Genomic DNA, 25,248 nt, shown 5'->3' with positions numbered 1-25,248 from the left:
TTACTTCCCTGCTCTGAGAGGCTGGCTGCTGACTCCCTGGCTGCCACCACCAGCCGGCTTGGCTGCGCTGCAGGCGCTCGCTGCACTGCTCCTGTTGCACAGGTCCCTGATCTCCACCAGGCCCTCCTCCAGGGCCTTGACGAACACGGCCGAGCACGTCTCGGTGCTCTCCCGGAAGCTGGACACGCAGAAGAGGACGTGGTCCGCCTGCGGGTTGTAGCACGCCCCGTAGCCGTTGGGCACCACGGGGCCGTAGCAGCAGAACATCTCCACCGAGGTGGGGACCTGCATGGTGGAGAGAGAGAGGGTGCATGGCAGGCAGACAGACGCCACATGGAGTCAGTTAGTTCGGCCTGTCTAAGGACAGTGGTTCTCAACCTGAGGGTGGGGGAAAGAATTTTGGACTTTGAAGACCTTTTTAATACCTCATAAAAAGAAAAGAAACAAACTATACTGTAAAACTGGTCAAACATTGGCCAAATTGTCAAATAATATAAGAGAGTAGTTGGAATGACCTGTCCAGCAAGATTGTTTTGGCCATTATCTCTGGAACGGAAAGTCCAATCTGTCCTCAAAGTGTGACTTTGAGGACATTCTGAATCCAAGATTCAGGGCTCAGGGCCCAGGGCCCCTGTGAATGTGCACACTTAGCACAAGTCATAATTCGTCCATGTTGTGAGTGGTACGTGTGCTTGTGATTTGTCCATTTGCAACGCATTTCTGAAGTGTTTGTGTTGTCAAATTGATGCATTTTTATAAACTTTAGCGCATCATGTTGGTCTCTTTCGGCCGCCATAGGCTTTACATTGAATGAACCTCACACTCGTGACCTTTTAACACAATAAGATGCATTGTGTGCCGTAATAAACTGAAAATGAAAATAGACCACAGCTTACTTGACTGGTGGAGAGGATGAATTGGTTGCTGGCCAGATATGTCTCATCACAAAATATATCTGGTTTCTCCATTTTTAATTCCTTGGCGATCTCCCGGAGCCCAAGTAGATGATTGTCAATCGCCATCCCTGTAATAGCCTGAAAACAAGGGGAAATCATTTTATTTTCCAAAGGCACTCTTCTTTCAACTTAAGCTTCTGGCAGCAAATTGAACATGTGTTCATTCTTGTCAATACTTACTGCGATTGTGAAGCTTGTCTGGGCATTGATTGCATCCCACAATTTTTTCATTTTTTCGGAATCCTGCAATAGGGAGTGAGAAACAATTGAGCCATTTAGACCTGAGGCTGATTCTAAAAAAATATCCTAACAGTTTTCTGAAAGACCTATGTTTCCATGTCAGTGGTGCTCAACCTTTTTCATGTCAAGAACCCCCAGAATTATCTGTATTTGGCCATGGACCCCCATCTGAAAATATGTTGTTCCAGGGACCCCCAAAGAAGCAAAGATTTGAGTTAAAAACGTTTGCTCTGAAAGAATATATATTAAATTATTTGCGCCACATTTTCACGATTAAAAAAAATAGCAGATCTACTAGCTCTTAGTGCGTCACTCTGTGCCACGCTATGAGCGTGTAGATCTGCTATTTTTCAACAGCTAAAGTATAACATAATGCTTATGGGAAATTGAGTCCAATGCATTACAATGGCAGCGGTGCTGCGCATCGTGCGCGTTCCGTATCCGCTCTATTGTTGTGGTCGGCACTTTTTGAACACTACGTCAAGCGAATTGAAGCAACTATCAAGTCGTTGCAGTGGCTTTTCAAAGGTTAGTGAAAACACAGGGAGATCTAGAACACGAATGTTTAATCACGGTACAGCTGTTAAAACACCAAAAGGGGTTCCTGTCCTAAATGGGTTTACCACTTACTGTATAACTTAAGCCTTATTCTATATTATAAATGCCAATCTGCAAGCTCACACACTCCTCGCAAGTGACGTTTCAAGAGGCAGTCCCTCCCTATCCACAATGGTATTCTCATCCCCAACTTATCTGATTGTGTCACCTCATCCCTGACCCCCAAAGCACTCTCAATCATGCGTGACCCACGTCTGGTCGTATGGGTATTACTATACACATTTGTGTTCCCACAGCCACACAAGCTCTAACTAAGTAACCAGTCTGATGTGTAGAGCGCCAATCCATGATTTTGTCTCTCTTGTGTGGCTGTAAACCCAGTAGTTTGGATAATTGTCTTGTGCGGTATGTTTGTATGCACCTACTGTGGAAAATAATGTCTTCCTTGCGGACAAATAAACGATCTATCTGTGTGTCTGTCTCTGTCTGTTAGTCTATGAGCATGCCGTTTGCAGATGCGTTATCTGCTTAGAGTTCATCAGTTTTTGGACAGGGGTGGTTAGCAGCATTGACTTTGTCTGAGGGGAGGAGGAGACCGGTGGCACCTGTTTCGTTTTAAGCAGACATGATGAACAGTGATATATGCGAGGGGGGAAGGGGGTCCAATAATTGGGGGGACTTAAGTGTGAAAAATGACTCACAGTGAGCGTGGCGTTCTCATCCGTCATTGCCTTCACAAAGGCCAGGGCCTGGGGAGTGGCAGAGCGGATGTTGTCCACACGCCCCTGCTGGAAGCGCCGGATGGAGGCGCTCTCGTACGTGGACACGAGCCTTCCGTTGCATCTGAGAACACGCCGGGAAAGAGAACACAACACAAATCACTCCGGTGGCATTTCTTTCCTGCAGCATAACTAGTGCCTTTTCAACAGTGACATTTTAACCACTTAAAAAGTGTAATTATATACTTTGTTGACCGGCATCCCCCAGGGGTTCTTCTTACTCCACCCAGCCTGATCTCATTCAAACACGGTGAAATAACACGGATTGGCAATTCCGTACATGCACTACTAGAAACCCCCCGAATCTGTACATATTACTAATGTTTTGACCGCGACGGAGGCTCGGCTTTCAATAATAGTGTATGTACAGAATTGCCAATATACGTTATTTCACCGTGTTTGGGTGAGACGGGTTGCTCCACCCCTTCCCTTTTCCCCTCTACACCACATGTACAATTTCAAAGCACAGCCCCAGGCCGTGTGAGGTTTGGTGAGAACATTAGAGGGGGAAAGCAGGAGGTACAATAATTCACGGGAGAGGATCATTAATGTTCGAGGTATTCATTTGCTTTGTACGGACAGTCTGCAGAGGCTGTGAGAAGACTGTATTTACCTGTAGAATGCAAGTTGTAGGGCAACTTGTATATACGCGTCTGGACTCATCTTCTGCTTTTTGATGAATTCTTTTCCATAGACTGTGAATTTGTGCACATCCATATCAAGATTTCTCACCAACCTGGAGGAAGAAAATATGTTAATTTAACATTTTGTTTCAACGCTAAGTCACTTTAAACTCACTTTGGTTACTGTACAGTATGTCATTCCACTGGTGTCTGCAGAGACACATCGTGCTATATGTATTAGTTCTCCCTACCTCTGGAGTCTGTCGGCGGAGGCTGCCAGCAACCCTTGGATGTGGGGGTTACACTTCCATCGCAGCCTTCGTGGCGGAGGAAGCTCTGTCAAACTTGATGACCTCGCCAGCTTAGAGGGACTCCCTGTCCTGTTTGTATGATAATATACAGCATACAGATGTAATTTGTCATACAGTTAACATTTTCAACTACTGTCATTGCAGGTTTTCGATGCACCTCATTTATTCTTAGTGCGAGGAAGTTAGGCGACGCAAGGGAGTGGTACTGTATAGGCTTGTCTATGAACAGAACAGACACAGTGACCTTTATAATTGTCACCAATAAGAAGGATTCGCTGAATTTATTTTAATGTCATGCTTTCTGTAGATTCGTTCTCAAACAGTTTCAGATCAAGGACCACCAAATATGTAGGCTGTTTGGCTCCCATTTGAGAAGATTTTTAAATATGTTGTGAACTTGTAACTTTACCGACGGCAGAGGAAACCACGCAAGGCACCAACCTGCTCATCGGGAGCATTTAGGGCTTCAGTGTCTCAAAGACACTTAAACAATAACTGTATTTGGCCACTTATAGTTTAGAGCAGGGGTATTCAACTAGATTGGACAGGGGGCCACAATTGTAAGATTACTTAAAGTTGGGGGCCGCAAGACAACCAAAAAAAGGTATCTATTTCACCGAAAACAAACGTTGCATTGTATATATTTTCAGTTACATAGAAGAGAGCACAACATGAGTTTGGAGTGCAGTTCCTCCATTAAATGCCATCTCCCTCTATTGTAATAATTCTCCATCTCATCCATTAGCTTTTACACCATTGTGTGTTTCATCCAATAGTTTCCCAGGCTGAATGTCACGATGCCCTAACTCTCAACTGATAGTTCATGAAACATCAGGATGAGTCATAAGAGCCTGTTGGCCTTGTTATAAACCAGGTAAAAATAATAATAATAATAATGTCATTCATTCAATCATAATAGAAACACTTCACCATGTCAGCCTGCCCCAATACCCTTCTTACGAAGACGCTTCCGTGCCATGGACACACTTCCTATTTTCTCAAACTCAAAAGCCTGTGCAATGTAAATGTCTGGCACAGAGATGATCCTCTCAAACATCACAATGTGTAAATGCAGTACGAAGTCACCATGATGGTCACATACGACATATAGCACATAACAATGGACATATGTGTACTATTAACACACAACAATGGACACAATTACAGTATGTCTTGATGTGAGCACCATAATAACTGGAGATAACATGGCCATAACATTAGCAATTTAAAGTGTGTTCCAGGGCCACAAGAAAACTTCCCAGTGGCCGAAATTGGCCCGCGGGCCACCAGTTGAATATCACTGGTTTAGAGCCATAAGCTGGACATGTGCCCATTTGGCTAATTCTTGTCCATAGCTTCATGAGACACATAGAGCATAACCAATGGACCTTATTTTTGTGACTTTTGTTTTGTCAGTTCTGATCTTGGCTGATGTGCCAACTTAATTGTCCCCGTCAGATATTTACTGTATACGCCAGGGTTCCCCAATTAACTTTCCTCAAGGGCCATATTTTGACTACGGTACCATAGTGGAAGATTTAAGGACGATTTTTTTGCCGTTAACTTCAAGTCATGATACAGAGAACTGCTTTGGCATGGAACTACCTTAGGGTCATAGGAAAAGATTTATCCAAAGACACAAGCTGCATCACCTTTCATTTCTGAAATATACACCTTTTTCAAAATGGCCGCCACCATTTACAGCAATACAGCATAGCCCGTATCTTTGCTTCTGTTAGAGCTATAATAATAATATTGGTGCCAAAGTATACATTTTTAGGGTCAAGGAATCCAATTAAATAGATTTCAAGACAAAAAAATCCAATAGTTTTCTCGATACCATGACAACGGGGGTCAAATATGCACATTTCATTCGAAAAAATACGTTTTAACAGGGTAACTTTACCCCCCCTCACCCACTAAAACTTTCATTTAGTTTCCTCTTTGGCATGGAAGTACCTTAGGGTCATAGGAAAAGATTTATCCAAAGACACAAGCTGCATCACCTTTCATTTCTGAAATATACACGTTTTTCAAAATGGCCGCCACCATTTACAGCAATACAGCATAGCCCCTATCTTTGCTTCTGTTAAAGCTATAATAATAAAATTTATGTAAAAGTATACATTTTTGGGGCCAAGTAATCCAAATATATAGATTTCAAGGCAAAAAACCCAATCATTTTCTCGTTACCATGACAACAGGGGTAAAATATGCAAATTTCATTAAAAAAATAATTTTAACAGGGTAACTTTACACCCCCTCACCTGCTAAAACCTTCATTTAGTTTTCACTTTGGCATGGAAGTACCTTAGGGTCATAGGAAAAGATTCATCCAAAGACACAAGCTGCATCACCTTTCATTTCTGAAATATACACGTTTTTCAAAATGGCCGCCACCATTTACAGCAATACAGCATAGCCCATATCTTTGCTTCTGTTAGAGCTATAATAATAATATTGATGTCAAATTGTACATTTTTGGGGTCAAGGAATCCAATAAATCTATTTCAAGTCTAAAAACCCCAAATGTTTTCTTGTTACCATGACAATAGGGCTAAAATTTGCAAATGTAATTAAGAAAATACGTTTTAACAGTGTAACTTTCCACCCCCTCACCCCCTAAAACTTTAATTCAGTTTTACCTCTTGCATGGAAGTACCTTAGGGTCATAGAAATGACATTATCCAAAGAGACAAATAACATCACTCTTCATTTCTGAAATACATGTGTTTTTAAAAATGGCCGCCGCCATATACAGCATAGCCCATATCTTTGTTTCTGTTAGAGCTTAAATGATGAAATTGGTGTCAAAGTGTACATTTATGGGGTCAAGGAATCCAATTAAATAGGTTTCAAGACAAAAAAATCCAATAAGTTTTCTCATTACCATGACAACAGGGGTAAAATATGATCATTTCATTAGAAGAAACATGCTTTAACAGGGTAACCTCCACCCCCTCCCCACCACCCTAAAACTTGTACTTAGTTTTCCATTTGGCATGGAAGTAACATGCAAAGAAATTATTCGAAGGACAAATAAGATCACTCTTCATTGCTGAAATATATGCATTTTTAAAAATGTCTGCCGCCATTTACAGCAATACAACATAGCTCATATAATTCTGTTAGAGCTATAATATTGGTTTCAACAAAGGAATTAAATTGAGTAGTTTTCAATGCAAAAAATAAATAATCACTAATTACCATGACAGCGGTTGGACAAATATGCAAATTTAATTAAAAAAAATACATTATTTACTTTTACTTTTGGTATGGAAGTACCTTATAGGGCAATAAGAAAGACATTATTCAAAGAGACAAATAAGAACACTTCATTTCTGAAATTATGCGTTTAAAAATGGCCACCACCATTTGAAGTAATACAGCAGAAGCAAAGGTATGGATCTTTATTCTTTGCTTCTGTTAAAGCTATGATGGTAAACTTCAAAGTGTACATAGGGTCAATACCCTGACAATGGGGTTGCAAATCCTATTCACATAATGTATACGAGACAAGTATCTGCAGAGAGCCATGTATAGCTGCCTCTGCATGCAGCATTTTCAAGGTGCCTTACATGGGGCCCTGTATGGGGCACTTCTTGTGGGGGATTCCGTAGTCTTACTGGGGGTCTTCAACGCACATGTGGGCAATGACAGACACTTGGGAGTGGCGTGATTGGGAGGAATGATCTCCCTGATCTGAACCCGAGTGGTGGCTTTTTATTGGACTTCTGTGCTAATTATGGGCTGACCATAACAGTTATGGTCAGTATATGTTATCCCGGGAGACTCAGGCAGTTGCAGGCCTGACGGGAAGCAGCCAGTTAGGCAACTCCACAGTGGCAAAGCCCCAGAGGTTGGTGAGATCTGTCGAGAAATGCTGAAGGCTCTGGGTGTTGAGGGGATTGGTCGACACTTGACACATCTTTTCAACATAGGGACAGATAGGGTGAGAAGTTCAGTCACGCGAGAGACTCAGAGTAGAGTCGATGCTTATTCGCCTGGAAAGGAGCCATCTTAGGTGGTTCAGGCATCTGGTTAGGATGCCTTTCGGGCGTCTCCCTATAGGGAGGTCCTCGATGCAAGTCCCACTGGGAGGAGATCCATTCATTCACAGCCATTCATTGGCCTTGGAACACTTGGAAGTTACTAATGTTGCTCTGGAGAGGGAAGTCTGTAGCTCTCTGGTGGGCTGTTGCCCCCGTGACCCGACTACGGATAAGCGGTTGAAGATGGATGGATGGATCTTTTCAATATTGCGCGGAAGTCTGGTACTGTGCCTAAAGAGTGGCAGACTGCAGTTGTGCCATTCTTTAAGAAAGGGGACCAAAGGGTGTGTGCCAATTTTAGAGGTATCTCATTGCTCAGTCTCCCTGACAAAGTTTACACCAAGGTACTGGAAAGGAGGGTCTGGCCGATAGTCAAACCTCAGATTCAAGAGGAGCAAGGTGGATTCCATCCTTGTCGTGGAATAACTGACCAGCTCTTCACTCTTGCACAGATCCTGGAAAAGGCCTGGGAGTATGTTATCCGGTCTACATGTGTTTTGTGGATGCAGGGTGCAGGAATATGGGGTGAGGGGGTCCTTGTTGAGGGCCATTCAATTTCTGTACACCCAAAGCGAGAGCTGTATCCGTGTGTGGGGCAGTAAGTCAGATTTGTTTGTGGTGGGGACTGGGGGTTGGCCTCCACCAAGGCTGCGCATTGTCACCTATCCTGTTTGTGATATTCATGGACAGGATCTCGAGACGCAGCCGTGGAGGAGAGGGTATACGCTTCGGGGAGCTAAGGGTTGCTTCACTGCTTCATGCAGATTATGTGGTCCTGATGGCACATTCGGTCCGAGACCTTCAACTCTCACTGGATTAGATTGTTGTCGAGTGTTTGGTGGCCATAGGAAGAGGATCAGCATCTCCAAATCTGAGGCCATGGTACTCAGCAGGAAACCGCTGTATTGTGCAATGCTGGGGGAAATTTAATGTCACCTTGTTGAGACTTATTTGATTAATTATGTGCATATTTTACCACAATTGTGATGGTGATGAGAAAAACATTGTTTTTTTGAGCGCCACTCCTATATGAACAGCTTTGTGTGTACGTGTGTATGTATGAGCACGGAATGTGCTCAGCTGATTGGCTGATGATGTATGATGATGAGTGGAAATGAGCAAAATTTTATAACTGAAGCAAAGATATTAGATCTGCTGTATTGTTGTAAATGGTGGCGGCCATTTTGAAAATGTGTATATTTCGTAAATGAAGGGTGATGCAACCTGTCTCTTTGGATAGATCTTTTCCAATTGCCCTAAGGCGCTTCCATGCCAAAGGGAAAACTAAATAAAAGTTTTAGGGGTGAGGGTTGGAAAGTTAACCTATTAAAACATATATTTTTGAATGAAATGGCATATTTTACCCCTGTTATGGTAATGAGATTGTTTTATTTGTATTTATTTATTTTGCCTTGAAACCTATTGAATTTGATTACTTGGCTCCAAAAATGTACAATTTGACATCAATATTATTATTATAGCTCTAACAGAAGCAAATATAGGGGCTATGCTGTATTGCTGTAAATGGTGGCGGCCATTTTGAAAAAGGTGTATAATTCAGAAATGAAAGGTGATGCAGCTTGTGTCTTTGGATACATCTTTTCCTATGACCCTAAGGTACTTCCATGCCAAAGAGGATACTAAATGAAGGTTTTAGTGGATAAGGGGGGTAAAGTTACCCTGTTAAAACGTATTGTTTCGAATGAAATGTGCATATTTTACCCCCGTTGTCATGGTAATGAGAAAACAATTGGATTTGTTGGTCTTGAAATCTATTTAATTGGATTCCTTGACCCTAAAAATGTATACTTTGGCACCAATATTATTATTATAGCTCTAACAGAAGCAAAGATAGGGGCTATGCTGTATTGCTGTAAATGGTGGCGGCCATTTTGAAAAAGGTGTTTAATTCAGAAATGAAAGGTGATGCAGCTTGTGTCTTTGGATAAATCTTTTCCTATGACCCTAAGGTACTTCCATGCCAAAGAGGAAACTAAATGAAAGTTTTAGTGGGTGAGGGGGGGTAAAGTTACCCTGTTAAAACGTATTTTTTCGAATTAAAAGTGCATATTTTACCCCCGTTGTCATGGTAACGAGAAAACTATTGGGTTTTTAATTCTTGAAATCTATTTAATTGGATTCCTTGACCCCAAAAATGTATACTTTGGCACCAATATTATTATTATAGCTCTAACAGAAGCAAAGATATGGGGTATGGTGTAATAGTGGGTTATTGTCGGCGGCCATTTTGAAAAAGGTGTATATTTCATAAATGAAGGGTGATGCAGCTTGTGTCTTTGGATAAATCTTTTATTATGACCCTAAGGTACTTCCATGCCAAAGGGTTTCTCTGTATCATGACTTGAAGTCAAATGTCCCTTAAATCTTCCACTACCAGGCTGGGGGCCGAGTCGGCATGCGCGAGGTCGAGGTCTTGCCCTGAAATTAATGTTCAGGGCAAGACCCCATTTGAAAAGGACCCCCAGTTTGACATGCAGAGGCTACTGACCCCAATTTAATGCCATTTATATCTGGGGCCCCCCCGCAGATAGCCCGCGGGCCGCTAATTGGGGAACCCACGCTAATGAGATAGCATTTTAATCAACTGTACAATAACATATTTATGTATGTGCATTGTAAAATTAGCCAGTTGCTTTTCTTGTGCTGCATAATCAGAAAATGCCCACAGTCAATGTTCTGTAGGATGTGGTCCCGTGGTTTGATGGATAGGCTACATGATGACTCTTGAGTCTGAACTGAAATGAGTCAAATGTCAAAGTTCTTTATGCTGAAATAATTAAGTTTGATATGTGACTATATGACTCCCAGACATACTTCATACATCTCTGACTGCCAGTTTTGACAAACTACTTGTAAAGTATAGTGAGCTAAGCTACCAGTTACAGATTCACTACAAAGTTGAAGTTACAAACATGTAGCAAGCTAAACTACACGTAAAAGTAGTTTACTACTACTAGAAGCATTTAACCAACTTCATTCCAATGTCATTATATCTCAGATATTAATAAAACAGATTGTCAGGGAAAAAATATTCAGTTACATTTTGTATTTTTTTTTTCTTTTACTAAATAAACTGTTCTCTGCTGTCACTGCTCCAAAACCAATTTGGCATCAATGGTCCGCTCTTTATGTTGGCCCCTGTCATGCCCGGTGAGACAATCTCATGTAATATAAGCTATCTCCAAAGAAAAAGTTGAAACAGGTTACATAAGGACATGGTCGCTGTCCATGGTGCTGAACTCAGGGTGTGTGTGTGTGTGTGTGTGTGCGTGTGTACGAGACTGTGCATGCGCTGTGGTGTACTATTGTGCTGTGCAGACAGACAGGTATGGATTCTAGGGTTATTTTTGTTTCGCATTGATTGTCCGTTTTAACTAAACTACATTCAATTTAAAATAAGAAGTCTAAATCGCATTTAATGTACTTGTATGGCCTACGAACGTGTTTTGCGATAATGTCTCAAATGCTTTGAATTTGTGTGAGAAAATGGTAGTAAGGCTTGTGTTTGTTTGTTGTACAGTGAAGTAACATCTAACTTCATCACAATCATACAACTGCTTTTCTGATGGCCACAGGACTGTGTACATCATAGCGGTTGGGGAGGTTACGGGCGGGGTTGGGGATGGCAATTGCGATTTCACTTACACACACATAGAGGCACCACAATTGCTACAAACATCACTGTTTATTGCAGGTAAATATTGACACCAAATTAGGTACAAATGATCTTGTGACTCGTGTGGCAATGACCATCAAACAGGGTTTGGATATTGAATGCAACATCCAATCAACCCGAAATTGATTGTCGTGGGGCATAATAGATCGCACCTCCAAGTTTATTGTTATAGAACATCAACTGCCACTCTAATACAGCTGTGCCTGAGTTTACAGTAACATCTGGAGTGTTAGGTTAATTAGATTAACCATCTGGACCTTGCTGTGTGTGACCTTTTAGTCGTTGCTATGGAGTAGAGAGTGTACACATGGAACCAAATGGGATGTCTCAACTGGTACATAATATACAACTATTGTGTGTACAGGAGTGTTTGGCATATACAGTAATACTGTAGGTTGTTCTTACATGTACTTCATCAGATACTCTGAGCACTGGACCAGCACTATTCCCTCGAAGGCCGAATGCTCGCACACCACTCCACACACCCCGTCCATGCCTACGACAAACTGAGAGAAGGCATCGGGTCATGTAATGAAACAAGGCCTCATACCGGGTGTACTGATGCATTTCGTCAGTGGTTCTCAACCTGTGCCCCCCCCCCCCCCCCCCCCCCCCACACACACACACACACACACACACATACACACACACACACATGATGTTGGGGAGGTCCCCAGATGACAGTTGAAGCGGCAAAATTTGATTATTCTGCCTGAAAGAGTTGAGAACCACTATGTGATTACCCGTGTTGTTTTTGGCAGCAAAAGTCACATGCAACCAACTGTAAAATTACTTATACTGGATCTCTTGTCCACTAGTCCCTCCCTGACATTTCAGTCTAGTCTTTATTTGTCAACAAAATTGTCAGTATATTTTTGTCATAGTTTCAGTCATCATGGCTTAGTTTTTAATTCGTTTTTATTCAGTTTTCCTCAGTGTGAAACGGTAGTCGACGAACATTTTTCGTCATAGTCTTAGTCGACAAAGACAACACTGGTGATTACGTGAGGATGTTGATGTGACCGGCGTGGCCCTGCAGTATACCGTACCTGCATTGGCTTGTCGTACCAGCGGTTAGCCCCGTTCTTCTCATGGCCTCCTCCGTGGAGCATCAGCAGGGCCCGGTTGGTGTCGCTGCGCTCCGTCCCGCTGGGTTCGTCGAGACATACCACACACAGACAGCTCTCTATCAGTGCCAGAGACTCCTTGTTGATTGGATCTGCATAGACGAAGGAGTCTCGTTTATAGCTCACTTATAACGGCATTCCATCCTTTTCATCCTTGCGTCCCTTTGTGTGACATTATAGGCAAAGAATTAAAAACAATGTTTATACTATAGATCGTCTATAGTCGTATCCGCCGCCTGCATCCTCCAGGGAGCACGCAGGTGCAACATGAATTCCAACGCAATCCAGCAAGTCATTTTACAGATATCGGGTCTGGGACCAAGGTTTTGGACAGACCATTGACGGTGTGTGGCTTAATATAGTTGATCCTACTGTATATATTTTTTATTTTATCTTACAATTGAGTGGTGAAAAGGAGTGGGTTGTTTGAGGTCAGACCTTTCACGAGGGCGTCTCTGGCTTGTGCCCATTCGGTTCTGCCGTCCGCGGTCAAGAGACCGAACGGAGGAAGTCTTTCCTCGGCGCTGTCTGCCATTTTCACAATTTTCTCCAGTTGGGATAAGACATCCATCTCGTTGAGAGGCTTATTCTTCGTGGCCACGTCCAGTACAAAGAACTGAGGAGGAAAAGCGGATCACGATAAATATTTTAACTCGTACACAATCATTAAATCATGTGTCATTTGGAAGAGAGACCGCATCCACGATGTCCAGCTGTGTCCTTGTTTGTTAATTAGCTCCCTCGTGCGTTTTGATACGTGTTAATTGCTCCGTTAGCGCACTGGTTTGTGGCGCACTAGCCTAGATATGTCAGCCATTGGCTGGATATCAATGGTGAAATAAAACTTGGATCTCCTGTTCTGATCAATAAAACATGACTCTCCAGGGGGGCTCTCAGAGAGAGTGACAGATTATTAACCACTTGAACCCTACAGCGTTGTTGTGTGTTGTCTAACCTCAATGTGTCGTCATGGCATCAGGCGCAAACAAATCAGTCAGATCCATGTAGATGTAGAACAATTCTCCAGAAACGGGAAGCTTGCAGGGATCATGTGCTTAATAATAACTAATGGTAATGTGTCAAACCCTGTGTTGTAAGGAAACGTAGAAGATTTGTTTTCTGTCAGGCCGTCATCCTTTTGTAATCTTTGTGAATCTCTTATTGAGTCATCTCCAACTTTCTAATATCTACTGGTTTGCCAACAAAACATAGAACCGCCTGAACAACATTGTCAAGATCTGTAAGATAAAAAAGGAGCACATATTACTGACAGACGTGTGAACCGTGAACATCCAGACAATGTGCTCTTTGGTGCAAGGGTGACAAAATGAATAGCAAAAAAAACGAAAGAAAAAGGCGACCAATGGCACTCTTGTGGGAAATTATTTAAAAGCCTTTATTTAAAGTGGCTAGGTTCTGCATGGCAAGGTTAAACGCACCTACTCTGTATGAAGCCTTTTGCCACAACGCGTGTGTGTTTTTCACCTTGCTGTGCTGTAGCCAATTTATAATCAGGGCTTTTTCATATTTTCTACTATGATCTGTTCTGCTATTGTTACATCTTGTGTACACTACAGGCACATAAGAGTAACAAGACTTCAACAAGTTCTGACCTGACCTGAGTTCCTTCTGTGACCAACAAGCATGCCAGGATTTAAAGGAATGCACTGTCACAACTAGTTCCATGCAAGGGCTACTAACTTTGATCAGAGGTGAACAAGCTTCTAAGTGGAGATTGTGGACGCCCAGGCTGTGGATCAAGGGTCTCCACGGATTAGGATCGTGGATTTGTGGAGAGTTATTATAGTTATATATTGTTACACCACCGAGATCAAGCTCAGTGAGCAGAAGGAGGTTCTGGGTCTTTGTTGTTTTTCTCAAAGCCTGTATCTGCCGAAGCTTAAATTAAGAAAAAAAAAAGCAACACTTTCTCTCAGCGGTGAAATCGTTTTCCAGCAAGTTTATTTGCTCAGTACTGTCCTCCTTTGCTTTTGTAACAAATAGATCCTTCTGAACAGAACTGTTTTTGCTGCACTTTTTTTTTTTTTTTTTAATAATACAGTACATATAATAGGCCACAGACATAAACAAGTCTTGCCACAGACATATTTGGCTGTGTATGGACATGTTGAACGGCCCAATAAGAAGCAGGTAGGCCTATAAAGTTGTTGTAATAGTTATTTTGAAAGGAAAATTCATGTGGTGAATGTGGTCTAACTAATCATGATGCAGAAGCAGCAACAATGCAGAGCCATTTACCAATCAGATTAAGGCTATAGTTAAAGGCGACCCCTTATATTGCTTATGCCTAGAATACAAGTATGCCTGCTTGGCAGTATGCCTTCTTGGCATACTTGTTTGTACTTACTTATTATGTTCAGTTCCTCTGTGTCTCTGTTACAAAACTGCTCGAGACAAATTGCCCCTTGTGGGATTAATCAAGTTGTTTGAATTGAATCTAATTGAATTGAATCCAACTGAATCGAATCGAGGGCAGACTTTGAATACCAACCCTACAGGCTTCAGATGAAATTAACATATATAGTGTTCTAATCAGGGGGGCAGTCAGACAGATATTTTGTGAAGCCTGAAACTCCTGAAAGTTCATATAATGGCCTGTTGTGGTGCTGTCACTGGACCCAAAAAAACCCATAGCCCCATAGAAGTCCATGTATTTGGGCCCAACTTCACCTAGACTGTATTACCTTAATAAACATGGTCATGAATACTTTCTGCTTCCAGTCACTAGTTTAAAGTCTAATTTCTAATGTCATAATATTCTTTTTGGAAAATTATGGTCCCATTTATAAAATAAATGACCATAAAGTCGCGTATGTTCTGAGGGGCGTGGCTACCGTTACAGTCTATGATCGGGATTCCCCTCCCACTCGAGTCAAAATAAAAACCAACGGAGAACAAGGGGGGAAGTCCCGCCTCGTTGTCTGGGCAGCCAATGGCCAGCTGGGCCCAAACGGAGCCAGCCAATGGCCAGCTGGGCCCAAACGGATCTAGAAAGATGGCGACTTACAGTGCAGGAATAACAGGCTTCATTTTACGTCCATGTTAGACCCGGGGAACGCTTTGTCCATATTTTTTACAGTCTATGGTTCTAATATATAGTTCACAGAGAAGAATATGTACACATCTCAATGCCTATATTCAGGCCAGGTGCTAGATGTTAGGCCTTAATGGACCAGCGCCATTTTATGATATAGGTTCCTCGGTCAGTGATCATCACATGGTGAGCTGACCTGGTTCTTACGTGCCACGATAATGTGTTCTGGTTCCGAGGCTTGGTTGACGCGGACGTCGAGAACGTCCCTCCTCGGGTCTGGGTAGCGGTAGCAGGTGAAGAGGCGCTCATACTGATCCATGCACATGGGCGTCCCCGCCAGCTGACCGCGAGCATAGTCCACCGGCAACTCCCTCCTTGTGGCAGTATGGTGGAAACATGGTAAATATACTTGAGTGAAAGTATGCTTAAAGTACCAAAAGTAAAAGTACCCATAATGCATCCATTTCAAGTTATCAAAATGTATAAAGATCTTTTGAAAATAGCAGATCTGCAAGCTCACAATGCGTCGCACCGCAACGCATTGTGAGCTTGTAGATTGGCTATTTTCAATTGGCCGAAATGTCTATAGTAGGGCTGAAGTGGTTACAGTATGTTTTGTAATTAAAATCCAAATCTACAAAGTAACTAGTAACTAAAGTGTTCAAATATATGTAGTGGAATAAAAGTACAATATTTGGATCCAACATGTAGTGGAGTAGAAATAAAAGTACCTTAAAATTGTACTTAATGAAGTACAGTACTTAAGTAAATGTACTTAGTTACTTTACACCATATGCAGACAAGTACCACAATATAACTAACACAAGTTACACAACTGTGGTCGTTGCTCTGCTACTTCTATCGAGAAATACAAATGACCAACACGACTGGGCTAAAGTCTAAATTGGTATGGTATGCACTCTAATAAGGAGAGTACTGTTTTATTATCTGTTGTGACACTGTATGCAGTAACAGGATTGGTTTTAGGTTTCCTTCTGAATCAATTCATGACAGTTATGACTCCTGGGTGGGGGCAATAAATCATGCATGGTGAACTTACGCATCAATGAGAGCCTTGTATTCCAAAACGCCTATGACGAGGTGAGCAGCAAATCTGAAATGATTGAAAAAGACAAGGAGAGGAGAAATCACATTGTTTGCAACACATGAACTCTTCAGACTCCTTTTTTTCTTTTTGTTTTTATGAATTGAACCTGTAAACTATTGATTGTGGTCACACTTTCTCTTCTTTCGGCGGAGCAGTGGTAATAATCACAGGCACAGTGGCAAATTCCCAGGATGAAAGGTGCAAGCTGTTGTGTGTGCACGTGACCGAACTACAGTACGTGTGTGTGTGTGTGTGTGTGTGTGTGTGTGCGTGTGCGTGCACGTGCGGTACTTGTGCAGATAGGAAAAAAACAAAGCGTCCTGTCAGATCTCGTGTTGTGTGTCATTTGTCTCTCTGTTATTACGTTCAATCCCTGGATCAATGCAAAGGATGGGGCCTCGTCGCAGTCGCAGCCCCCCCCCCCCCCAAACGAGGGCCTGACTAGCGGTCTCGGCGGAGAGCTTGGTCCTGTCACTCTCAATCTAATAAGTGGCTCTGTCTGTATGTTTACCAGCTGCTCAGGGTGCTCTGGAAATATTCACTTAGTGCCGCGAGCTGACAGAAGCTAATGGCGAGTTACAGGCACAGTCTGGCTGCTGTTAGTGTCTGGCAGCAGGGCCGCTGGCTCATTCAATAACAGGCAGAAATTTAGCCAATTCATGACGTTGACAGTCACTGATACACTGCATGTTTGTAAAAACAAAAAAAAAACAAAGAAGAAACCTGATCTTAATCTGGGTCCATGCTTCCCCAATGGAGCATAAAGCTCTCAGCAGCTACTAGTTTAGTGCAGTGTTTCCCAAACACACACTCACGCATGCCTGCATTGCATTGCCTGAGCTTGTAGATCTGCCATTTTAATTATTTTTTTTAAAGGGCTTAAGTGATAATACCCCAGGCCATTCTACAAATGCCTTATGAATCAGTAATTCTCAAACTTCATAAATATGTTCAAAAATAGCTGATCTACAAGATCACAGCTTGTACCCCCGTTTGAATGGTTTCATTTGTTTGACTTTGGACGTGGAATCAGCAGCTTAGGCCTGTAGCGTGTGACGTTTGGTGGATGCTTTTTTCATACACACTTATGTTATTACAGTATAGCATGAGTGTGTAGGTACGTGTGTAGCCTGAGTAGCCTCGGTACCAGGCTTTCATTTTTGTTGGTGCAAAAATTGAAAGCCTGGAGCGAGGAACGCATTGGCCGCTCTGGTCTAAAAGTGGGAGTCAACCCTTCCGGGTGGGCGTCGCTCCAAATGATGTGACGTAGCGCTGCACTAGGGGGGAGAGGAGGGGCCGGGGGTGACGGACAGATCGATGAGATCCAATCAGGGCGTGCGCAAATCTCAGCCGCGACCCGCCCCTCTAGACCAGAAACCTAACACGTTAGCTCAGGCTATAGCCTGGAGGCCTGAGTGACTCCAGTGTGTAGACCTACGTGTGTAGCCTGCTGCTGCGTTCACACGGGCACATGCAAAGATATAGTCTAACCATTCATTCTCAATGGAAGCCAGCAACATGAAGATACAAAGTGACGTTTGTAGCTGCTACAAAGCTACAAAAAAAGAGTCAGTGAATCCTCGCAGGGCCAGACTCATAGTGAGGATTCACTGGCGCTTCTTCCTGCGGGGAGGAAGCGTCAGTGAATCCTCACTGTGAGTCTGGCCCCCGCCAGGCTACTGAACCCCTCTACCCATATGGACTTGCCACTGTATGTACTGTAACTCATTCTTTCTTTCTTTTTTTTTTAAGATATATTTGGGCCTTTTTGCCTTTATTGACGTGTATAGTAGTAGGTAGACAGGAAACAGGGGAGTGAGATGGGGGGCGGAAGACACACAGTAAAGTTCGTCAGGATCAGGACTCGAACCCGCGTCACACTGTCATGCTGGACCACTAAGCCGTCCCAGGCCGTATGTAACGCATTCTAATTAGATTCCGGAAAATGGCCTGCTCCTAATAGCATCCTCATTAGTGTCTGGTGTGCATCGTAGGTAGAGTCTCGTCTGAGCAGAGGTTGGTAGAGTAGCCAAAAACATGTACTCAAGTAAAATGTATTGTTAAAATGATGATGATTCTGAATGATAAAGTAAAAGTAAAAATAATCCAAGTAATTACTTGAGTAAGAGTATAAGACAATGTCTTGTGAAAAGACTACTCAAGTAATGAGTTACTTCATGTGCTCGGATTTATTGTTTGAATAATCAGAACGTAAAATATAAAATTATATACATGCTTGTCCTTGTCCAATGGAAATAAACAAAATTGGCTGACGTCTCTCTGAACGAATTAAAGAAATAGAACAGGCCCAGACCGTAGCGTAACGGTCTGGGCACCGGACTGGTGATCGACTCCCGAACCCGACACGGCCTTTACCGCATGTCATCCCCCCATCTCTCTCCCGTTTCCTGTCAGCCTACTATCTGTCCCTTAAAAAATCAATAAAAGGCGTAAGCCGCAAAAAAAATATCTTAAAAAAAAAAAAAAAAAAAAATAGAACATGCATTAAATTAAAAATGGCAAAAAAGTAATAAGCAAGTGAAAGGTGTGTTGAATTTAGACTACTCTTACAATTACAATTTACTTAAAAATGTTACTTAGGTAAATGTAAGAGTAAATGTAACTAATTACTACCCACCGGCACCTCTGCTCATAAGAGGGGTGGATGAATGCTCCACACCCATAGACATATAAAGTTAGACACCTATTCCCGCTCTGGGCCGTCTGTATCTCAACGGAAGGCAAAGGGAGGCAATGGCGATGCGTGATTGGATTGCATTGACAAAGCCGGGATTCCTTGCGATTCATAGCAAAACGGAAGAACGTAAGGGGACGTTTGGTAGGCCAATCAGAGGCGCGACTCCCTTTTTCCCAGCAGCACTTTCCTTCCGAGATTCCACTTGACCCGTTGGAGACAGGTCCCTACAAACTGCAGCGACCAATGAGGCATCTATATATTTTAATATCTAAGTCCACACAAGTGAGATGAGGCAGCAGTATATGGGGTATTGATTGATTGATTGATTGATTTAATTTATAACAGTAAACAGTACAGCAAGTACAATTACGCAAGCAATGCTAAAAGGATAACCTTGATGATTATTATGGTCATTTTCACCGAATGCAGGACACATACCTGATTGCGTCTTTCTCGACTCTGAAGGTTTGTTTGGGAAAAACCATGACAGGACTGGAGTTGACTGGAAGCGCGAGTTTGTTGTTCAAATACATGTCCTCAAGCCAGTAGTCATACACCTGAGACAGACGGGGGAATACACAGAACAATAAGGAGTACGCCCTAACTTATACTATGTCTTAATAACAAATACAGTGGAAATAGCTCATATCTACAGGCTCAACAACGCGTCACATCTTGACAAGGACGGCTGGGTTTTAGTGTACGGTCTATGTTTGTTTAACTTTTTTTGATTCATCTTCTGTCTTTGAGAGATGAGACCCGCTGTACGGGCGATGGGGCGAAAAGCCATTACAGTGTATCGTGGCGTGGCGAAAAAGGGTGGTGGGTGAGAGTTGATGGGAGCGTGGGAGAGTGATGGATATCAGTGAGCTGGAGGAACTGTGGACTGACTGATCACCACGAGGATATAACGAAGCAACAGACCCCAAGGACGAAGCTCCAATTGATCTGTGTTTTATGGCGTGGCTCTGAAAGAGACTGAAGCCTCAGCCTTATACTTAGTTGCGTGCCAGTGTCGTGCTTAGTAAATATCAGATATACAAGCTCACAGTGTGCCACGAATGTGATGCGCTGTGAGCCTATATATCTGCTATTTACGCCATGCAACACCAGTGTGCAACTAAGTATAAATCAAGCCGTCAATTGGAGGGTCTGTCTGTGTGATTGTCTGCTGGAGCTAATCGCGGAAACCGCTCAACTGATCAAGGCCGAATTTCTTGTGCACGCTGTGTCGCTGTCACTAGGCTACCATAGAATCCCACGACAGTCAAGCCATCTATATAAGGCCGCACTCACATTCACGTGCAGCATGCGTCCGCCCCATACACACCCATTCATGGGAGGGGGGAGGGGAAGATAAGGGAAATGAATGGGCGGACGCATACTGCACGCAAATGTGAGCGCCGCCTAATGAAGTGAGGCCGCACTCGAATCAGTCAAATCAGGCTGAAACCTTGCCCAGATGTGGAGTATACGTCATAGATATCATATAATGTCATAGAGATGACTGGCGTCACAGACTGACCACATGCAATCAGAGATCCACATGAAGCCACACTTTTATCTGGTCTGGTTTTATAATGTTCAGAAATGGATCTCATGATCTATCTGTGATACTGTTTTGTTGTGATATGAGCACAATCTATTCTATGGCTGTGTGAATATGGTTCTCACTTTTGTATGGGAGGAAGCATGTACACCACAAAATACTGTGTGTTGTTCATTGTAAACATAGATCCAGAAAGGATTTTGCAGTGTAGAATCTGAAGATGATTGATTGATTGATTGATTGATTGAAGACTTTTTTACTTAAGAGTTAAGTACAGTTTACAAGGTCTGCTAATAGGATTTAAAACCCTAGGAAGCCGGTGACTTGTTTCCATCGGGGTCCTTCATATTCAATTCATCAGAGTTATAGGTTTCATTTTTCTTATGATACACACATGCCTCTCTCTATGGGCGGCTCCAGCATGTCTGTTGTCCTCACTTAACATCTGCTGAGGTACGTCTGTCTCTGGCAGACTGCACAACAGATAGTTAACATCATGAACCTTGTAGATTGGCTATTTTGTGCGAAGAGATTTGTTGTATAGAGGAAGAGGGAAGAAAGGACTGGACCAAGTATAGAGCTCTGGTGGATCCCGGTCTACTAGGTCAGTGGTTCTGAAACATTTTCATATCAAGGACCCCCAAATTGATTTGATTAATCGGCGAGAAAAATAACCAAAAAGAAACGTTCCTCGTTTTTCTGGGAAGGTATTCCAGGGAGTCCATCATGCCTCCATAAATGGTCACGCCTCGTGACATCACGTCTCTATATGGTCATGCCTCGTGGCATCACGTATCCATATATGGTCACGCCTCATGAGTCATGACATCACGCCTCGTGACACGTCATGCCACCATATATGGCCATCTCCATGTGAAGATCACAACACTGCCCTCATCTAACCCTGGATAACCATACATAGAGAAGACTGACATTCGATCCCCGAGCTTGTAGATCTGCTATTTTGTCTACTTTTGTGTGACACTTGTATGACGAAGTACTAAAGTAGGGCATTAATTCACTAAAGAAATGATAAATGAAAGATCACCCTCGTGTGAAGTGAGGGGCACTCTTATCGCCACACATCATCATAGGCCTACATCACATTCCGTGCTCAGCCAATCAAATAATCCTAAATTTGATACACACACGCTTAGCGCCCTCAAAAAAGAAGTACGATGTTTCTGCCGACAGCAACGACATGAGAGAGAGTTAAGACTTGTAAATTCAAGCCCAATTTAAACTCCCATTGCACGGTGTAACAACAACAACAACAACAACAACAACTGATGTTTCAAGCCATTAATGAGTTATATCAGGCATTATTACCCAGTTGGTCGTCTTGTCCCTTTTCTCCAGAAGCCTCTTCTGCAGAGCCTCCCCGAGGCCCCCGGGGGCCCCGAACCTCTCCACTATGACCTTGGTTTTGGTGAACTGCTCCTCGGCCACCAGGTGTTGGACACATTTCAGATACGTGTCCAAAGTCTGTTTGAGCGGTGGCACCGGGACTTTGGGCAAGGCCTAGGATTATAAAATATATATATATGAAAAACACAAGATGTAATGCAGGGATGGATTAAGACTCAAGGAGGCCAATGCTGGGAGAATTAGATTATATCTTTTAGGGCCCCCCACTGTATTTATATCGGCCACAAGACTTCTTATACGTCATCATTAGTGCCCTAAATAAACACTAAAGTCCATAGACTTAACTGGAAAACGATTTACGTCATGAGTGCTCTAAACAAACATTATAAAGTTAGTCCATATAGACCTTGTGGCTCTAAAAGTCGGAAGTGTTCTAATCAAACATTAAAGTCTGTATAGACTTGAATGGCTCTAAAGTGCACTCTAAAGTGCTCTAAATACATTGTAATATCCTCAAAGTCCATAGACTTGCCTTGCAAACACATGAGACGTGTGTGGACAAAAGCTGTATATAGGAGGGGCTAGCGACCCTCATAAAAAGGCTATACTTGGCTTAGTTAAATGAGTGAATGGCAACCTTTATGTGCTTACTTTTTTTGTTGTCAGGTATTATTATTATTATTATTATCGAGATTTTAATGATTGGTCTGACTGCCTATTTTTCACATTTTGTTTATTTACTTTCTTACTTACTTACTTTTAATTAAAAAATCACACCCATGTGAAGTGAGGGGCCAGGCACTCTTATCATACATCATATATACATCACATTCTGTGCTCAGCCAATCAAATCATCACAAATTCTGGCCAATCACAATTTGCGTCCTCACTTTTCTGTCCTCACTTTTGGCTTCAATGTTTGTGTTTACACAGACACGAATCAAGGGGCTATAACACCTCTCAAAAACTCCCAGTGTGATACATAAACCATGGTCCCTGCATACAAGATATTTATCTCTGGGACCCAAATATGCACTTCAAATCTTCAGTGTCAACACTGAGAGTGCAATTTGCTTCCTATACTATCAGTAATTTAGCTGCAGGGACCCCACATCCAAAAGTTGCAATTTCACTGCAAATTGTTTATTTAATTGCTTGTATTATTAAAAGCAGCATTAATAATCAATCATTCAGAACTGTTTGAGATATGTGAATAAATTCCATTCCATTAGTCCCATTTGGTAACCTATACCATCTGGTAACCTACTTGGAAAATATCCTGTTGAAGGAAAGAAAATATAAATTGTTCTGTCTGACTATTGCAATAATTAAGAAATGACATATCCTAATGTTAGTTTCCCAGGCTGTTAACTGATCAGTATGTTGAAATTGTACTAAATCAATTCAATACAGTTGTGGATTTATAGTATATGGAATTCACTTTCTTTATATAACTGCCCAACTTTATTTAATCAAATTATTACAATTTGCATAAATATATATATATATACTGTACTGTATTGTTGTACCCGTTAAACATCTCTGTCGGTTCAATAATGCAAAAGACATGTGATGTGCACACAGTTGTGGATGAGTAGCCAGCCAACATCAGGCGCTCAACTCCAGTTGATGCCAAGTTAGCGAGTAAGCAATACTTATATTATCGGTTATTATAATCTATCCTGGCTATCAGTATATTTACATATATGTTTTAGTTCTTTGTAATTTCTGACGATCTACTCTTTTGGGAAATAATTGTGGTCTACCCAGCAGCTATTCAGACACAGTATTCATAGTAAAAATAGACTAATAATAACAGCGATGATTAGATCTGATGTCCTATATAGTGACGCGTCAAGATAGCAATGCAATTAGTCAATATATTTAAACCTGCAGGCTGCAGAGTTTACATGGCATATTGTTAAATTCCTTAGAAAGATGCAGTTCTCAACATTCTATCAAATCAGGTTAAACTTGATTTATTTTGTGCCACTGCACCATCACGACGAATTAAGTTTAATTGCGTAATTCCCCTGGCATGACATCCAAATTGATCAACAAACTATAGTAAAACACTTTCACTTTCGTACTTCGCTCTCCCGGCCTCTCGACGGCTGTCTCTCCAGGATAGGCATCGTTGTTGTGGACCAGGTGCACTGAGCGGGAAGTAATGTGGAAAACCCTCTAAAGTTGATTGAAGTTCAGCCTTTTTCAACAAGATCGATATGTTAAAGCCTTTCAAATAGAATACAAAAGTAATAATTAAGAACTATAGGCATATCGGAAAAGGCGACATGACGATGCAATTAAATGCATGACTTTGGTTTTCAATTACGCCAATGTTGCATGCACTGATGCACGCCACGCTCATGCAAAATTTGGAGGGCTGAAACATCACGAGGAATGTCAAGCATTGCTTACCTGAACAGTGGCGGAACAGTCTTTACAACTTGAAGGGTCCAAGGGGTGCTAAAGATCACATGTTGTCCCAGGTCCACTTCGCGGTGTCCTGTCCCATCACATAACTCCTCTTGTGAGCGAAGGAATGCATATCATCCACGCCGGAACATACTGTAAGCCTCGGCTTTAAACGAGCACTTTGGAGAGATGCTGAAGGTGTTTGTCTCATCCAGCCCCCTTGGGCGCAACAAACTCCTCCCATCGCCATCCAATTCGCGGAACATATTATTTGACAGCTTGTTTTATTTCCCTGCCCACCTCGGAACGCGAGGCGATACTTATTTGACAACCCCAAAGTCTACAGATCTCATGCGGCGTTCTGGTGGCAACACTGTCTGACCGACTGGAAGTCGAGCCATTCTTTATGGAATGAATCAGATATTTTGTTTCGAAGTGAAGGCAACTAAAGAATTATGCTATACTTTATTTATCAAGAACTCTGTCGGTGCAATTATAATATAGGCTATAGGCTAGTGCTGAATTCACATTTGTGCCTTTTACGCACAAAACGCAGAGCGAGGGCGCACGCGAGCTGTTTAGTGGCATGATGAGGCAGACCACAGACACAGTGGCCTAATGTCTTATATAGGATATACTTTTTTCCGTTTTCATAATAACGTGTGTGTGCGTGTGTGTGTGTGTGTGTGCACGCGCACGCGCTTGTATA

General features: G+C 42.4%; 1 protein-coding gene across 1 annotated transcript; it reads right to left on the bottom strand.

Moving 5' to 3' along the window:
• chatb (choline O-acetyltransferase b) lies at positions 1-24,256 on the bottom strand (the record flags this gene model as incomplete). The annotated part of the gene is made up of 14 exons (XM_083787476.1): positions 1-285; positions 897-1,034; positions 1,137-1,199; positions 2,456-2,597; positions 3,147-3,269; positions 3,408-3,536; positions 11,622-11,722; positions 12,266-12,435; positions 12,782-12,959; positions 15,595-15,772; positions 16,459-16,512; positions 19,643-19,761; positions 22,083-22,274; positions 24,212-24,256. The coding sequence occupies 14 exons, from the start codon at positions 24,254-24,256 to the stop codon at positions 1-3; spliced, it is 1,917 nt and encodes a 638-aa protein (XP_083643602.1).
• Positions 24,257-25,248: the final 992 nt, after the last annotated feature.

The sequence above is a fragment of the Protomyctophum parallelum genome, assembly GCF_964188405.1.
Source record: "Protomyctophum parallelum genome assembly, chromosome: 17".
In the NCBI taxonomy this organism is placed as follows: domain Eukaryota; kingdom Metazoa; phylum Chordata; class Actinopteri; order Myctophiformes; family Myctophidae; genus Protomyctophum; species Protomyctophum parallelum.
Note: the sequence above shows the minus strand (reverse complement) of the source record. Positions and strands in the feature narration are given on the sequence as shown.